Genomic DNA, 18,096 nt, shown 5'->3' with positions numbered 1-18,096 from the left:
AATTGAGCAATCCTAAAAATTACCACAATTGCGTCACATTTTGTGGATGTTGAGCTTCAGGATCTTTGGTTCTTTATGTGAAATATCTCTGTCAATCATATGACCTGGATTGTTGATAGAAGACATAAAAAATTCACTTTACTTTCTTGACTTTAAGGTTGTAACTTTGAAATTGTGTCATGGTAGCTTCCAAATTCCTTCTGGGTCCTTCATCATTTGAACCCGCAATAAGAATGTCATCTCGGTGACATTGCACACCAAATAGTCCACTCAGATACATGGATTTCTGAAAAAGAGCAGGTGCCAAAGTTATCACAAATAGAAGTCTCCAATAACGGAAAAGTCCTTTATGTGTCACTGTGGTTACATAGATACATAGATACAGAGGAGCAGGAGGAGGCCTTTTGGCCCTTCGAGCCTACTCTGCCATGCATCACGATCATGGCTGATCATCCAACTCAATAGCCTAATCCTGCTTTCTCCCCATAGCCTTTGATCCCATTTTCCCCAAATGCTATATCTAGCCATCTCTTGAATATATTCAATCTTTTGGCATCAACTACTTCCTGTGGTAATGAATTCCACAGGCCCGCCACTCTTTGTGCGAAGAAATGCCTCCTTATATTTGTCTGAAATGGTTTACCCTGAATCCTCAGACTGTGACTACTGGGGCGAGATTCCCCGACCCCCCGCCGGGTCGGAGAATCGCCGGGGGCTGGCGTGAGTCCCGCCCCCGCCGGTTGCCGAATTCTCCGGTACCGGATATTCGGTGGGGGCGGGAATCGCGCCGCGCCAGTTGGCGGGCCCCCCCGCTGCGATTCTCCAGCCCGGATGGGCCGAAGTCCCGCCGCTAAAATGCCTGTCCCGCCGGCGTAGCTTAAACCACCTACCTTACCGGCGGGACAAGGCGCGCGGGCGGGCTCCGGGGTCCTGGGGGGGGGCGCGGGGCAATCTGGCCCCGAGGGGTGCCCCCACGGTGCCCTGGCCCACGATCGGGGCCCACCAATCCGCGGGCGGGCCTGTGCCGTGGGGGCACTCTTTTCCTTCCGCCTTCGCCACGGTCTCCACCATGGCGGAGGCGGAAGAGACTCCCCCCACTGCGCATGCGCGGGAATGCCGTCAGCGGCCGCTAACGCTCCCGCGCATGCGCCGCCCGTAGATGTCATTTCCGCGCCAGCTGGCGGGGCACCAAAGGCCTTTTCTGCCAGCTGGTGGGGCGGAAATTCGTCCGCCGCAGGCCTAGCCCCTTAAGGTTGGGGCTTGGCCCCCCACGATGCGGAGCATTCCGCACCTTTGGGGTGGCGCAATGCCCGTCTGATTTGCGCCATTTTGGGCGCCAGTCGGCGGACATCGCGCCGATACCGGAGAATGTCGCCCCTGGTTCTGGACACACCCATCATTGGTAACATGACTCTGCATTTACCCGTAAGTAACGGTTATGACTCTGCAGCCATATTCATCTGAAGATATGCCTGAGAAAGATCTGTGTTTTGGTCCAGCGAATAAATATTCAATAAATATGCACACAATACCAGGATGATTGTGACTTTAAATTCTCCGCAAAGTCTTACTGAACCATCATGCATTAACACAAGAACTATTGGTGTCTCCCAATTACTGGTGGTAATGGGTTCAGTAACTCCTGTCTGAACTAACCTTTCTTTCAACTTCCTCCACTTTTGGCCTCATAGTGTGTGGCTTGATCTTGAGTTTAATTCCAACTCAGTCATTGAACCCAGTGACTCTTCGAACATCTTTGTTTACTTGTTCAGAAGGTTTTGCAGGTCGTTCTTTGAATCAACTAGTTGGTTCATGACGGTCCAGTCATGTTTTACTTGTCTCAACCATGATCCACTAAACAAAGCTGGGAAGTTTCCCTGGCAACTTGGAGAGTCAACTCCGCTTTTTGACTGTTAACTTCCACCGTGATGCATCCTTTTAGTGGTACAACTTCTTCTGTGTACGTCCTTAGGACAACATCTGATGATTGTAAAGATAGATGTTTTAGCTTCTGACTGTATATTGTCTCAGGTATTAGTGATACTGCAGCATCCATCTGTACTTCCACCTTAACAGTATTTCCATCAAGTTTTGGGTAAAACCAAAAGCATTGCTAATAATCTTGTACTGTCGAGGTATGAAGCTTGAATTCTTGAAACTGACTTGACATCTAGGGCGAAATTCTCCCGAAACGGCGCGATGTCCGCCGACTGGAGCCCAAAACGGCGCCAATCAGACGGGCATCGCGCCGCCCCAAAGGTGCAGAATGCTTCGCACCTTTGGGGGCCGAGCCCCAACATTGAGGGGCTAGGCTGACGCCGGAGGAATTTCCGCCCCGCCAGCTGGCGGAAACGGCCTTTGTTGCCCCGCCAGCTGGCGCGGAAATGACATGTCGGGGCGGCGCATGTGCGGGAGCGTCAGCGGCCGCTGAAGGTTTCCCGCGCATGCGCAGTGGAGGGAGTCACTTCTGCCTCCGCCATGGTGGAGACCGTGGCGGAGGCGGAAGGGAAAGAGTGCCCCCACGGCACCGGCCCTTCCGCGGATCGGTGGGCCCCGATCGCGGGCCAGGCCACCGTGGGGGCACCCCCCGGAGTCAGATCGCCCCGGGCCCCCCCCCAGGACCCCGGAGCCCGTCCACGCCGTCTTGTCCCGCCGTTCAAAAGGTGGTTTAATCCACGCCGGCGGGATAGGCAATTTATCGGCGGGACTTCGGCCCATCCGGGCCGGAGAATCCAGCGGGGGGGCCCGCCAACCGGCGCGGCCCGATTACCGCCCCCCGCCGAATATCCGGTACCGGAGACTTTGGCAACCGGCGGGGGCGGGATTCACGGCAGCCCCCGGCGATTCTCCAACCCGGCGGGGGGTCGGAGAATGACGCCCCTCGTCCTCAAATGAGTTTTTAGTTTTGTCACTAAACTGGTAAACTCAACAAACAGACTTGGCTGTATTTTTCTTGTTACACTTTTTTTGTGCTGATGAAAGTTGACATGACCAACATGCCTTGCCAATGTGGTCTACTTTACCACAATTTTTGCATTTATTCTTCTTCCTCCAACATTCTCTCTGTTGAATATCTCACTTGAGTACAGCGATGACAAAGTAGATTTTTTGCGGACTTGCTTTTATCAGCCTCCATTTTATGAAGTTCTGCTCGGACTCCACTCAACAAAGCCTCTTTCGCTGCAAGTTCCATTGAAGTGGCGATTTCCACAGCAAGTTTCAGGAGCAATGCACTTTCAGTCAGTTTCCTTTGGTTGGCTATTTTTCTGATTCCCCAGACCAATCTGTCTCGAAGTGTATCGTCAAATTAAATTCACAGTACTTTGCTAATTGAAGTAGTGTTGCTCCAAATTGCAAAATGCTTTCTCTTTGCGTTTGAGCATGACAATGGAAGCAGAATCTTTCAGCTATCATCAGCAGATGAGGAGAGAAATGTCCTCCCAAGATTGTCATCAACTCTTTGTAGGTCTTTACTACTGGTTTAGCTGGGTGAACCAGATTTTGTAACAGCATAAATGTTTTTTACCCCCCCATGTCTGCATGGGTTTCAACCCCACAACCCAAAGATATGCTGGTTAGGTAGATTGGCCACGCTAAATTGCCCCTTAATTGGAAAACAAAAATAATTGGGTACTCTAAATTTATTTTTAATAATTTATGTTTTTTGCCCAACTGAGCTGAGGAAAGTCACAATCATCAGATTTTCCGTTGTCTGATTTGCTACAAGATGCTATTGGAACCTTTCTTCAAAAGAATTCCATATCTCATAATTCTCACCAAACACGTCCATGGCGCCACTTTCTCCCATCATTTGTAATAAGCCGGTTCCTTAGACTACACTTTTTCAGCCTTTCTCCCTTCCGTTTCTTTTCTTGAAACAAGCAATCTCCAATCCCACAAAACAAACCAGTTCTTCCCTTGCCTGGACTATCGATTTCTGAGCAGTAGATTGCAGAGTCGGCAGCCTTCTAGGTTCCAATGCCCGTCTACAGTGCCATGTGCACAGTCTCTGCAACTTCTACCCACTGTTGCTAACTTTTGGTTGGCTCTTAATTTGGTTCTTTTTAATCACGTTTGCTCAAGAGTCGGCAGGTATCTTTCGACACCACCACAAGGTTCAGAACCGAATACTGATCAATGACTCGATACACCAGTTAGTAAGTTCAAAAGCAATGCTCATTTATTTACAGTAAAAAGCCCCTCACTGTCACATTCCGGCACCTGTTCAGGGAGGCCGGTACGGGAATTGAACCCATGCTGCTAGCCTTGTTCTGCATTACAAGCCAGCTGTTTAGCCCACTGCACTAACCAGCCAAACAGCTGGCTTGTAATGCAGAACAAGGCTAGCAGCATGGGTTCAATTCCCGTACCGGCCTCCCTGAACAGGTGCCGGAATGTGACAGTGAGGGGCTTTTTACATTTATTTACACACAGTCAAATCTACTCATGCATAAACTCTACAAACTAAACTACCACTATTACTGAAGCCTATACTTAGCTTCGGGCACCCACTCAGTCAGAGGAACAATGGCCGTTGCTCGGTTCTGAGGCTGCTGGGTTGAGCAGTTTACAGGGTAGCAACTAGGAGCGTCTATCTCGTAGCGTGCGTTGACTTGGGACTTACTTGGTCTGATGCAGCTGCTAGGCTCTTCGGTGAGAGCCAAAGCCAAAGGAGGGCGTTCTCCCTTGGGGGATACCTTTTATACTAAAAAGGGGCTTTGCGCTCTTTTGGGCGGGCCTTGAAATTGGCCTCAACTAATTGTGTCTTTCCCAATCATCTGTATCAATCTTCCTCCAATAGGGGGTGGTTCCCTGATCGCTGGGCGTGTCCTGGTGACTGTCAGTCTGCTTTGTCTCAGCTTCTTCTGGCACCAGGGAGTCTGCCTTAACATTGTGTATCTAAATGTTTCCCTTTTGTCCCCATAGATGGCTCATTAGTATGTGGATTGTTTGGTAGTTTCTGTCCTGTCTGAGAGTTTAAGTTTCTAATCAACAGACAGAGCTTGCACCTGCTTGTTTCTTAGCATTATCCAATTTTCCCTGCATTCTTTGCGGGTGTCCATTTTGTAATTGGGAAGTGGCCATCCCAGATGGCTGCACCACTACAAACATGTAAGTATGCCTGAAAGTTTGTTTTTTTGCTTAAAGGTATGCTCAGTTTTTTTTCTATTCATTCACGGGATGTCAGTGTCCTTGGTATTTATTGCCAATCCCTAATTGCACTTGAACTGAGTGGTTTGCTAGGCCATTTTAGAAGGCATTTAAGAGTCAACCACATTGTTGTGGATCTGGAGTCACATGTAGGTCAGATCAGGTAAGGGTGGCAGATTTCCTTCCCTCAAGGACTTTAGTGAACCAGATGTTTTTTTACGACAATTGACAATGGTTATCATTAGACTTTTAATTCTAATGTTCATTGAATTCAAATTTCACCATCTGCCATTGTGGGATTTGAGGCCGGGTCCCCAAAGCATGACCCTGGGTCTCTGGATTATTAGTCCAGTGACAATGCCACATTGCCACCGCTTCACGGTTGTCCAGACTTATTTTCGAAACCCTCTTTGCACTAGCGGTATTCATGATCGGCTTGTTTTACTTGTCAGTGGCTTCCCAAGGCCTGAACAGTTTTTTTTTACCTTTGCCTTTTTTTTTACATGACACAGACTCGTCGATGATTGTTTCCAACCCGAATTCTCGTCGAAGTTTTTTCGCTGGCCCAAATCCTCATTACCAGTTTTCTCTTCTGTTATATTTTTCTTGTTTCCCGTGTGGCGAAAAGAAGTGGAGATGCCGTACTCGAAGTTCGTAAAAACATTAGTGCAGGGTTTATTAAGCAATGTTGCTTCTACTGGGTAAGATGGTGAACTCCTCAAAAGCCCGCAAAACGCTCCGCAGATATCACTACAGATCACATGATGTTTCACCAGCCAATAGTGTTACTTGAAAACAAAACACTCACTAGTAGAATCGATCTGCTGAAAATCATATCAGTTATTGTGGATTAGATCAGGATTTTCAAGATAAAGGACAAATTGAGAATTAACTCATTTCTATGGCATTAGGACCAATATAAGGGCAATAGGGTGATAGGTACAGCTGAAAGTAATGCATATTTCATTGACTTTGAGCCAATGCAGATTGTGCATTTATGTTTATATGCTCTACAGTCTCATTTATGTTCATAAAAATGGTTATATCATGATAAAATAAGACTCTCTCATTACTTACGCAAAATGTCTAAAAACTACCAGTTATACAAATGAACAGATTTTCAAAACAGTGCAGGTGAAAGGTCCTTTGATATATTGTTCTGAGCCTTGCACAAGCTTTAGCTTGCTCATTTAACTATCTAATTGACTGGTAGTTAGGTTCTGTGAACTTTTTTGTTGTCCCTTTTCAATTGACATTCAACACATCGAAGTAGTTGTGGAGATATTCATTTTTCACCTTTGACTCCTTTCTGCAGACATCAGGAGGAATCCCCTGAAGTGAGCGAAAATTAATGTACCCAATTTGCAGTCATTTTTACTTGGGAGGTGGTTAAACGACAGCAGCTTAATAATGCAACATAAACTTCTGATTGAAGGCGGGTTGTGAATAATAATCCCCCACTGATGCAAGTAATTAGTTAAAGTAACCTTGTTATGCCAAGGTAAAGCTGAGACATTGTGGGAATACTGTAAATGATATGCTCAGTGTGAAACTAAAAGCAATAACAATTACTGTTTCAGTCTATAAAGGCTACAGTAGATCGGCCATGTGTTTCTGCCACACTGAAATATTCTTAAGATGTAGTCATAATCCTTGCACACTTCTAAAGTACAGTAATGCAAAAGAAAATTCACTAACTTCATTTTTTTGTTAATTTTATTACACAATGTTTGGACATTGAAGCATATTTAAGTGGAGCAAATTGTCTTCTTAATTATTGGGTCAGTGGAAAATCCCCAAATATTGAAAATATAAAAAAACTATTGAGATAGTTATCCAAATAAAGGAATCAAATGAAATGAAGCTACATTTTGCACTTTATTCTCTCATTGTTTACAATGTGACTTTTCAGACATTTTGTTTGATTTTACACAGTGCTCCAGGAAGTGGCCCGATGTTCAAACCTACAACAGTGGCCATTGACAGTCACTCGAAGAGAGCCCCTGCTGGATCCATTGCCAAAGGCAGAGATAACGGAAGAAAGAGCAATACCAGGGCCTCATTCAAAAAAGAAGAAACACTGAGAAAGAATCTGGAAAATAGCCTGCAATGTTCCCCATGTGGTGATCAGTGTGCTCCTGATAAATCTGCAGCACAGATACAAGGCCAGTTAGGCTTAAAGCCCTTTAGTCTGTTCAAAAATAAAAGCAGCCCATGTATCCCCGCCCACAAGGGTAGTGTCTCATTTTCTTTCTCCAAAAAAGCTCCATTGAAGCTAGAGTCATCTGCTTCAGTTTTCAATGACACCATTGAAGAAAAGCAGCATGGAGACGAACTGCAGAATCACAAAGGGAAGGTAGCAGCTGAACCAGAGATGCCCGTGGTACCTGCAGGGATAAATAACACTGCACACACTGAAAATAATGAGCCAGCCAAACAATCTCAGATGGACAGTGCCATCGGGAGTAATCCCTTTGCAAGAGTTAGAAAGCTGAAAGCACTAATGTTGAAGGAAAATAAGGATGAAGAAGAAAAGGAATATTATTGTTACACTCCTACTCTGTGCAAAACCAAGCCAAATTTCCCTTTCTTATTTTTCATGAAATCATCTGAGAAGACAGACGCAGACCAAGTGACAACTCGCAGTGACAACATCAAAAAGTTTCAGACGGGTAGCACTGATTTCAAATGTTCCATGGTCTCAGAAGTTAGGGATGTAAAGCTCGAGGTCACAGATAGTGCACCACAATTAAATCCACCAGCTTGTCAGCAGGCAACCAAACAAGAGGATGGGAAAACACTGGATCAGGACGTTTGCAAGCCGAAATGTGAAGAACCATCAGTGTTGAATGCAAAGCAGAGAGAGCCCGTACAGACAGCTGATGAAAGGTTGGGCAGAATGGAGTCATCAAGCAGGCCAAAGCAAGTAACTGGGCCTTTTCTTCCCGTGCTGAGTAGAGATGAATCAACTACGCTTCAGTGGCCATCTGAACTTTTACTCTTCACTCAGACTGAGCCATCCCTTTCATACAGCTGCAATCCATTGTATTTTGATTTTAAACTGTCAAGAAATAAAAAACGAGCAAAGGGCATTCCAGGGCCGGAACCAAATATGCAGCAAAGTGCAGCGGTTGCTATCGGAGGGGATAATGAGACGTACTTAAAGAAAGCACAAAGCAGAAGTGTACAGAATGAGGGAGATCTGGAGCAGAGAAAACGTGGAGTATCACGCAAATCAAAGAAAAGAAAGAGCCATCAGAAACCTAACAGGAAGTCTAAGCAGAAATCGGAGGCTGATCATGCAGACAATGTGAGCAAAAAAAGGAAAGGAAAAATATATAACTGTAATCTGAAAAAAGAGGGTAAATACACATGTAAGGAAACAGACCCAGGATCCCAGAATGCAGAAGAAGATTCAAAAGAGGAAAAACATTTCAAGCTAACCCCAAAGCGCTTTTTACAGGGTGAGCAATCGAGCCGCAGTGAGGAGCTGGTACAAGTCAATAGCAGCATTATTAAGAAACAATCGTTTTTTCCTTTTGATTTAAGCAACAAAAAGCAGAAAGTTTCACCAACTAATTCTTTAAGTAGTTCCAAAGAAATGTGCGAAGACCAAAAGGTGCACAAGTCCGCACATGACAGTCTAAATTTGAACAGTCATGGCACTGATAGTACTGAGGAACGCCACAGAAATTGTCGTAAATCATCCTCGCATTGTAGCTATCAACATGATTCGGAAAGTAATAGAAGTGCTTGTCGAAAATCCAGAAGCTATTCATCTTCCCATGGTTCATCATTCAGGTCATCTTCTGATACCTCCAGTGACCGCAGTAGGACTAGTCACAGTAGCAGAAATTACTCTGACAGATCAAGTGACGACAGTCACAGAAGTCGGTCGCGGTATTGTTCAAAAAGACATCACAGGTCACATTATGGTTACAAATGTCATTCCAGACTTAAAAAGAAAAGGCACAGCCGTTCATCAATGTCATCATTATCCTCCGATAATGACCATTACCACAGGAAAGGAAGTGCCAATCGAAGCAGGAATCGAGGCAGCTCCCAAAGGCAGCATACGTGTCCAAAAGGCCGAATGCACAGCGGTAGCAGAAACTCCAGCAGCAGCCGAGCTCACAGCAGAAGTAGAAGTAGATTTAGGAGCAGGTCAAAACATTGCTGGAACAGTCAAGAAAGTCCCTTTCGAGATTACTTAAGCAGTCGTCGTCCCAGTTTGAGAAGGTCATCATCTCGAAATAAGGAAGAATGCAGGCAAGAGCTACCTAGTGAGAGGCAGGCAAGACACAGCAGTACTAGGTCTTTCTCAAAAGACAGAGCCTATCATGTAAAGCCATCTCTTTGCCACCGTCACTATCATGAGGTAAAAAGAGAAACAGGAGTGCTCCATGGAACAATAAAGAGTGAAGATACAATGCAGAATTACAGCCCAATGTCACCGAGCTTATTCCAGAAGAATGAGAGCATTGGTAGCTCCATTCTCCCATTGAAGGAAATAATTCAGGATGTAAAAACGTCCCTAATAACAGAACACCTGTTAGAAACAATGCAATGCAACAAAATTGAAGAGAAAACAATTAGCGCAGCAGACCTAACATCAACTTCAAATGCACTGGTTGTAAACCTGAAAGATCATTCACAAGGCTATTGTGGCCCCAGGCTTCCCCCCTCCATGGATAACATGGCAATAGTGTCTTTAATTGGAGAATTAACTCCAACAGAAAAGGTAGGTTTAAAAAATGACATTAGCAAAGGGGACAACAGTGACAAAGCGGATGAGCCTGAACTCTCAAAAGAGAATGGAAATGAAGCCGTGTCTACAATCAACCAAGAAGAGAGTCTTGTTCTGAAAGAAGTAAATGAAAATAAAACAGGCATAGGACAGGGGTCATTGTGCAGTATAACACAAACCGCTGAGGAAGAACAGGCAGGCCTGACCAAATATCATGTACAGCCTGCTGAAGAAAATGTTACTCCAATCCCTGAAGGTAGATCCAGCATTGATTGCTCTGTTTGTACTGATGATTCAATGGTGGTCAAAGAGGAGAATTCCCAAAAGACATTTTACGATTCTAGTGATAACAATTCTGTTCCAATGGGAGAGGTTATATTTGATTATTACAACACTAACTCAGAGAGTGTTGATGAAATGGACCCTCCATTTATGGAGGGCAGTAAATCAATCTCACCCCCTCTCGCTAGCCAACCCATAATCTTCACACCTGAAGAAATGGAAAAATATAGCAAATTACAGTTACAGGCACAGCAGCATATCCAGCAGCAGCTTCTCTCCAAACAAGTCAAGACATTCCCGTCATCGGCTGCAGCCGTTACTTTCTCTCCAGTGTCAGCGTTTCAACCTATTTCCCTTCCGCAGCCATCTGCTGCAGCTGCTGCCGCTGCCGCTGCTTCTTCTGTTACCACCGTTCACCACACTCTCCTCCAGCATCATGCTGCAGCCACCCTCACAGCTGCTCTCTACCCTAATGCCCACCATCAAGCGATGACCCAGCTTCACCATCTCACCCAGCCACACATTGCACCCTTCACATTTTCTCCGATTACTCAGGCCATTTTTCCTGCTCACCCCGCTGCCTTCCTAGCTGGCCACCCGCTGCACTTCATCCCTGCAGCGGCTATCCACCCAGCCCACCTGGCACTTCACCCGCTTCCACACACCGCTCTCTGCCCAACCCTGTTTGCCCCTCACCCAGCCGCAGCCGCCGCTGCTTCAGCTATCCACCTTCACCCTTTGCTCCATCCCCTGTTCCCAGGGCACGATCTGCAACATCGGTCTTCTCCCAACACCTGAAATAAACTGCTAAGAAGACAAATACAATGAATAAGATGTTAAGAATAACCTTCTATACTTTGGTTCATTCATGGTAGCAACATATTCCACTGGACAGCCAAGAAGATAAACTATAAAAGAACCTGGGGCTGGATTCTCCGAGCCTCCGTGCTGAAATCGCGTTCGGCGTAGGGGCGGAGAATGGGCGTTTGCACGGAGATCGTGCCTGGCGCCGCTGAAGCGATTTTCCGGTCCCTGGAGAATTGCTCAGGAATGCGCATGCACGATCTACGCGACGCGGATAGGGGGCCATTGACAGAGCCCCCCCCCCCTGCGATTCTCCACGCACAACTGCCTGAGTTCCCCGCGGCATGGTTCTAACCACGTATCAGCCGTCGGGAACTTTGGGTGGCGGCTGTGGACTCAGTCCACGGCCGCCCTGGTGGCGGGGTGGGGGGATCAAGTACCGGGCGGGCCTTATGGGTGGCCAGGGGGGGGCGATCGGGTGGGTTAGATGGTGCGGCGCGGAGCCGATCGTTGGGACCTTCTTTCCAGGTGCAGGTCCGCTGGCTGAGTCCCGACCGGAAGTGCGGGGCCCCGTATCCGCAGCGAGAGCTGCAAGAAGCACTCCAGGGCCCTGCAAGACCCCTGAAGATGGGAGAATCACTCAGGATTTTCTTAAGGAATGTCCAGAGTGAAATGCCAGTGTTTTGACATTGGCGTGGGGACATAGCCCCATTTTTGGAGAATCCAGCCCAAGGCCTTTCTGAGGTGAAGTATTTCGTGTAGGTCCCTGTCAGACTTTAGCTTTATTGCAATGAAGTGCTTAGATAATGACACCAATGCCCTGTGCACTATCATTGTTTTTCATGTCCTAGTTTCCATCTGCCTTAGTATTAACAATAATTAGCTGAAAGTGTCATGGTATTTTTTAGATGATCTCCTCGAATTTGCCCTACGGATGGAGCAGTCTGCTGTTAGAACACTGGGGCCACGATCTATATTCATGATTTTCAAGGTTTCAACTCCAGTGTATAGGTTTATACCACACTTTCCATAATAATTGTTTTCCAGATATGTTCTTTCTTAATTAACTTGAATGTATGACATTTGTATTTTATGCTGTTAATAGCTCTCTAGACTTTTGGTTGACTTGAGAAACGTAATCTTTAAAGCATTTGTATTTTGTGTAAAAATAAAGCAGAGTATGGTGTAAGTGGATAGAATTGCACTGAAGACTGTTCATCCAGTGCTGCTTTGTTAGGTTTTTTTCCATATAAAATGGAATTATAGAACTGTATAATGCAATAATATTTTTCCATAATAAATTTGGTTCTATCAACTAATGATATTGTATATAATGTAGTTCCTAATGTAAATAAAGTCAATGCAGTAAAGCGTTATTATAGAAGTAAAAAATCTGTACTATATTCTCTCAAGCAGGAATATTACCTTTTTATTTACTGTATTGTATATTTGTCTTGAAATTTGTTAGGGTTTACATACAAGTGTCTGTATGATACTCTGTGCTGAAGAATAATGATTGTTATATGGCAGGAGTCGGAAATAAATTGTGGCAAAACTGACTGAACAGAAGTTGTTACGTTTTCTATAAATTGTGTCAGTGTAACAACTTCAGTATGCATTCAAAACTTACATATTTTATAGCTCACACTAAACCTTGACGGTCTTGTTTTCAAGTAACATAGAACTTCTGGGATTTTAAAAGGCAGCCCGCATCATAAGCCACGTTTCATGGACCACAGTGTGGACACTACAGTCACTCCATTTATTTTATAAAGAGACCTTTGAGTGAATCATGGGTTGTCAGGTAAGTGGCAGGCCTGATATTGTAAGGAGGAGTAAAGAGTATATTGGTACACTTTTGTCAGCAGAATGGTATATTTAAGCTGCTGATTTTCACTGATCAACTCTTACAAAAGATTTGATCATGTAAATCCACAAACCCTGTTGAGTTTTGGCACTGGTTGTAGTCCCACGCATGCCACTCCCTGCTGTGATAAACGATTCAACTTCAAGCAAACGGTCACTTCACATGGAAGAAACCCCTGACAAATTAGTACCTGATGTGTTTTTATTTCCGTAAAGCATTGCAGTACAATTACTAAAAAATTCTTTCTTCCCATCCAGCTTTCTCCATGTACCTCTTGTCTCCTGAAGATCACAATGGTGGAATGATAGCAACAGCAGCTCATCAAAGTATCATTTTTTTATATGGGGTTAGATAATATCAGCAGACTGTTTAGTGCTAATACCGTCATAGAATGGTGAATAGGATTGCTGTCCATTTTTTCTACCATGTATTGGAACAGCTTTCTTGCTCTAATTTGTCTTGATTCTTTAAACACTGAAGTACAGACATGTGCATTTGTAACAATGCAGAATCAGGTCCATAATGAGACTCAAATGCCACTGTACTTCATCCAGTAGCTTAGTCTGATATCAATTCTACCTTTGATCATTATATTCCATGCATACTACCAGCCCATCATAATACCTCAAAGATACATACACACAAGATCAGAACAACATGGGAACTGGAAAAGTGCCCTTCTCTCTTCTCAGTCTCCTCTAATCATTCTGGTTATAATCATGATTATATTACCCACATAAGCTCCATGGTTATGCTGTCCTCATTTGATCACTAGAACATAAGTGCCTAGAGAACACGAAGGAACAGAAATAAAATGGATCTGCCGAATCCGTGTCAGCTGATCTTCCAGACTATCAAAGAGATGAAAGAATGAACGAATTTCACATCTAACATCAGCCCTCAATATTAAGATTGATATTGTCTTAAGCTCACTTATACAAATCATCCAGATTCAGCTAAAAATTGTTTTCACTCATTATGTGCTGATTCCACAAACAGCTGGGAGATAGAGGTAAGGTGAATCCAGGTTCCCGCATTTTTATGTTCCCTCCGGATGCATGTTTGGAGGCAGAGGGCATTTGATCAGGCAGAAGGATGTAGGGTGGGTACCTCAGCACTTTTCCGCCACCACCTGATTAAGTCTGGGAGGGAAGGCTTCCAGACAGCCTTCCCACCAGATGCTAATAAAGCTCTGGGGCGAAATTCTCCGGAAACAGCGCGATGTCCGCCGACTGGCGCCCAAAACGGCGCAAATCAGTCGGGCATCGCGCCGCCCCAAAGGTGCGAAATGCTCCGCATCTTTGGGGGCCGAGCCCCAACCTTAAGGGGCTAGGCCCGCGCCGGATGAACGTCCGCCCCGCCAGCTGGCGGAAAAGGCCTTTGGTGCCCCGCCAGCTGGTGCGGAAATGACATCTCCGGGCGGCGCATGCGCGGGAGCATTAGCGGCCGCTGACGGCATTCCCGCACATGCGCAGTGGAGAAAGTCTCTTCCGCCTCCGTCATGGTGGAGACCGTGGCGAAGGCGGAAGGGAAAGAGTGCCCCCACGGCACAGGCCTGCCCGCCGATCGGTGGGCCCCGATCGCGGGCCAGGCCACCGTGAGGGCAGCCCCGGGGCCAGAACGCCCGCGCCCCCCCCAGGACCCCGGAGCCTGCCCGCGCCGCCTTGTCCCGCCGGTAAGGTAGGTGGTTTAATCTACGCTGGCGGGACAGGCATTTTAGCGCCGGGCCGGAGAATCGCGGGGGGGGGGGCGCCAACCGGCACGGCGTGATTCCCGCCCCCGCCGAATATCCGGTGGTGGAGAATTCGGCAACCGGCGGGGGCAGGATTCACGCCAGCCCCCGGCGATTCTCCGACCCGGTGGGTGGTCGGAGAATGTCGCCCCATAAGTGAGCAACTGACACCCACTTTAGGGCCTCCTGCTGCCACTGCTGGTATGTAAGCAACGACTGGCAGGGACTCCTGGGATGTGGGGGCACCTCATCACTTGATTGAGGGACCAGTGTCTGTCCATTCTCTGTTCAGTAGCGACCTGAGAGAAGCATGAGCTTTTATGCACTTTGTGGTTGGCCAGGACATTCCTGATTTTTGCCTCAGAGGCTCATGTCGTGGTGCCTCATTAGTTCAGAACATACAGAACATGCAAGCGGCTTTAGTCTCCCCCATGCTTCTGCATTGTAGTGATCATCGTGCATCTGAGAGGATTTAATCGAACCGCACATGGAGATGGTGCTTCTTTCAATGACCTCCAATCACCTACTGACAGGTGCTTGATATTGGGACAAAAACTAACAGCTCTTATGTGCTGCTGTCTGCCTGCAGTATTATTTCATGTCCATGACTACATCTGAACATCACCCCAATAGTCAACCTCAGCTGACCACTTCCAGGATGTTGCGCTAAGGACCTCTCTGAGCCTTCCAATTCCTATCAAAAGGTTACAAATGTAAGATCATAAGACACAGGAGCAGAATTAGGCCACTCGGCCCATTGAGTCTGCTCCACTATTCAGTCATGGCTTATATTTTTCTCATCCCCATTCTCCTGATTTCTCCCCATAACCCCTGATCCCCTTATTAATCAAGAACCTATCTAATTTTGTCTTAAAGACACTCAGTGATTTGGCCTCCACAACCTTCTGTGGCAAAGAGTTCCACAGATTCACTACCCTCTGGCTGAAGAAATTCCTCCTCATCTCAGTTTTAAAGGATCGTCCCTTTAGTCTGAGATTGTGTCCTCTGGTTCTAGTTTTTCCGCCAAGTGGAAACATCCTTTCCACGTTCACACTATCCAGGCCACACAGTATCCTGTAAGTTTCAATAAGATCCCCCCCTCATCCTTCTAAACTCCCAACGAGTACAGACCCAGAGTCCTCAATCGACCCCTGAGGCACACCACTAGTCACCAGCTGCCATACTGCCTTCTGCCAGTCAGCCGATCCTCTATCCATGCCAGGATCTTACCATTAACACCATGGCTCTTAACTTATTTAACAGTCTCCTATGCAGCACCTTGTCAAAGGCCTTCTGGAAATCTAAATAAATCATGTCCACTGGTTCTCCTTTGTCTAACTTTCTTGTTACCTCCTCAAAGATCTCTAACAGATCAGACATGACCTCCCTTTGACGAAGCCGTGCTGACTCAGTCCTATTTTATCATGCACTTCCAAGTATGCCGCAATCTCATTTTTAATAATGGACTCTAAAATCTTACCAATGACCGAAATCACGCTAACCGGCCTATAATTTCCCGTCTTCTGCCTCCCTCCCTTCTTAAACAGTGATGTTACATTAGCCACTTTCCAGTCCTCTGGGATCCATCTGCCCCCAGTGATTCCTGAAAGATCACCACTAATGCCTCCACAATCTCCTCAACTATCTCTTTTAGGACCCTGGGGTGTAGTCCATCCGGTCCAGGTGATTTATCCACCTTCAGACCTTTCAGTTTCCCCAGAACCTTCTCCTCAGTGATGGCCGGCCTAGGATGTGAGTGCACAGGCACACGATGGCCCACTTGGACATAGGAGGGTGCAGCACAGGGTCAGAAGGTGTGTCTAAGTCTCTGCCATCTCTCACATGGTCAATCAACATGGGAATGTGCTACTTATAATGGCATCAGTATACCAGGCTTCAGTGTGCATTTGTAAGACTATTGGAATGGAAATATGGGTCTCTTAAATGGGATCCGGACACGACTGCAATAGATCTGACGTGTGCTCTTCATTATCAAGATGTGGAGATGCTGGTGTTGGACTGGGGTGAGCACAGTAAGAAGTCTTACAACACCAGGTTAAAGTCCAACAGGTTTGTTTCGTATCACTAGCTTTCGGAGCGCTGCTCCTTCCTCAGGTGAATGACGAGGTATGTTCCAGAAACATATATATAGACAAAGTCAAGATGCAAGACAATGCTTTGAATGTGAGCATTTGCAGGTAATTAAGTCTTTACAGATCCAGAGATAGGGTTAACCCCAGGTTAAAGAGGTGTGAATTGTCTCAAGCCAAGACAGTTGGTAGGATTTTGCAAGCCCAGGCCAGATGGTGGGGAATGATTGTAATGCAACATGAATCCAAGGTCTCGGTTGAGGCCGTACTCATGTGTACAGAAGTTGGCTGTAGGTTTCTGCTCGGCGATTTTGCATTGTCGCGTGTCCTGAAGGCCACTTTGGAGAACGCTTACCCGGAGATCAGAGGCTGAATGCCCTTGACTGCTGAAGTGTTCCCCGACTGGAAGGGAACATTCCTGCCTGGTGATTGTCGCGCGATGTCCATTCATCCATTGTCGCAGCGTCCGCGTAGTCTCGCCAATGTACCACGCTTCGGGACATCCTTTCCTGCAGCGTATGAGATAGACAACGTTGGCCGAGTTGCACGAGTATGTACACGTACCTGGTGGGTGGTGTTTTCACGTGTAATGGTGGTACCCATTGTGGTAGGCTATATTAGGGGTATCGCGGTACCTAGGTGGGATGCACCTTACACTGTAGTATGAGTAGTAGAACCTGCCTGCTGGTTACGCCTAAGAGTCTGTGTTTCACCCACAGCAGTCATTCTGTACTGGAGCTGCTGGGGTAACTACTTGTTCATTAAAGCCTTCAATTGGACAACAATCTCGCTTCAGTAGTGATTGATCATGCATCAATTTAATGAACAAGAATTGAAGAATAGCTGCTCTCCGCATGAAGCCAGAGTGTCTACAAATCAACCCCCATTCGGCAAACGCAGCAGCAATTTTTAAACATTGGCTGGCATGTTTCAACGGGTACATCAGGACGGCCCCGACTACCCCCACGGAGGAACAGCAAATGCAAGTCCACCACTCAAGGGTGAGCCCAGAAATCTACACGCTTATCAAAGACGCGGACGGTTTCGAGAACGTAATGACTTTGTTAAAAGAGCACTACGTCCGCACTGTGAATCAGGTATACGCTCGCCATCTTTTAGCTACCAGACGGCAGATCCCAGGGGAATCACTGGACGATTTTTACCGTGCATTGTTAGTGTTAGGTAGAAACTGTAACTGTCCACAAGTCTCAGCCAATGACCACACCGAACTCTTAATACGATTTAGTACCCTCAACAACGACGATAGAGAGTAAAACGGTAAAGAAGGCTTTAATAAGCTAAGAATTAGCCTGGTGTCGAGATGGGTGCTTGCTGGGTGCCGCCTGCAAGGCGACCCCTTATATACGACTCCCAGGTGGGTGGAGTCCCCCAGGGTTCCAAGCCCGGTCTTAAAGGGGACATC

The 18,096-nt window shown here is 46.4% G+C and overlaps 1 protein-coding gene across 3 annotated transcripts in view; it reads left to right on the top strand.

Moving 5' to 3' along the window:
- znf804b (zinc finger protein 804B) overlaps positions 1 to 12,553 on the top strand; it is a 935,803-nt gene extending 923,250 nt beyond the window's left edge. For all 3 annotated transcript variants that reach the window (XM_072508669.1, XM_072508670.1, XM_072508671.1), the window contains one exon: positions 7,087 to 12,553. In XM_072508669.1, coding sequence (XP_072364770.1) covers positions 7,087 to 10,978 — 3,892 coding nt within the window. In that variant the 3' untranslated portion in view covers positions 10,979 to 12,553. The remainder of the gene's footprint in view (positions 1 to 7,086) is intronic.
- Positions 12,554 to 18,096: the final 5,543 nt, after the last annotated feature.

Source organism: Scyliorhinus torazame, chromosome 6, assembly GCF_047496885.1.
Source record: "Scyliorhinus torazame isolate Kashiwa2021f chromosome 6, sScyTor2.1, whole genome shotgun sequence".
Taxonomy (NCBI): Eukaryota; Metazoa; Chordata; class Chondrichthyes; order Carcharhiniformes; family Scyliorhinidae; genus Scyliorhinus; species Scyliorhinus torazame.
Note: the sequence above shows the minus strand (reverse complement) of the source record. Positions and strands in the feature narration are given on the sequence as shown.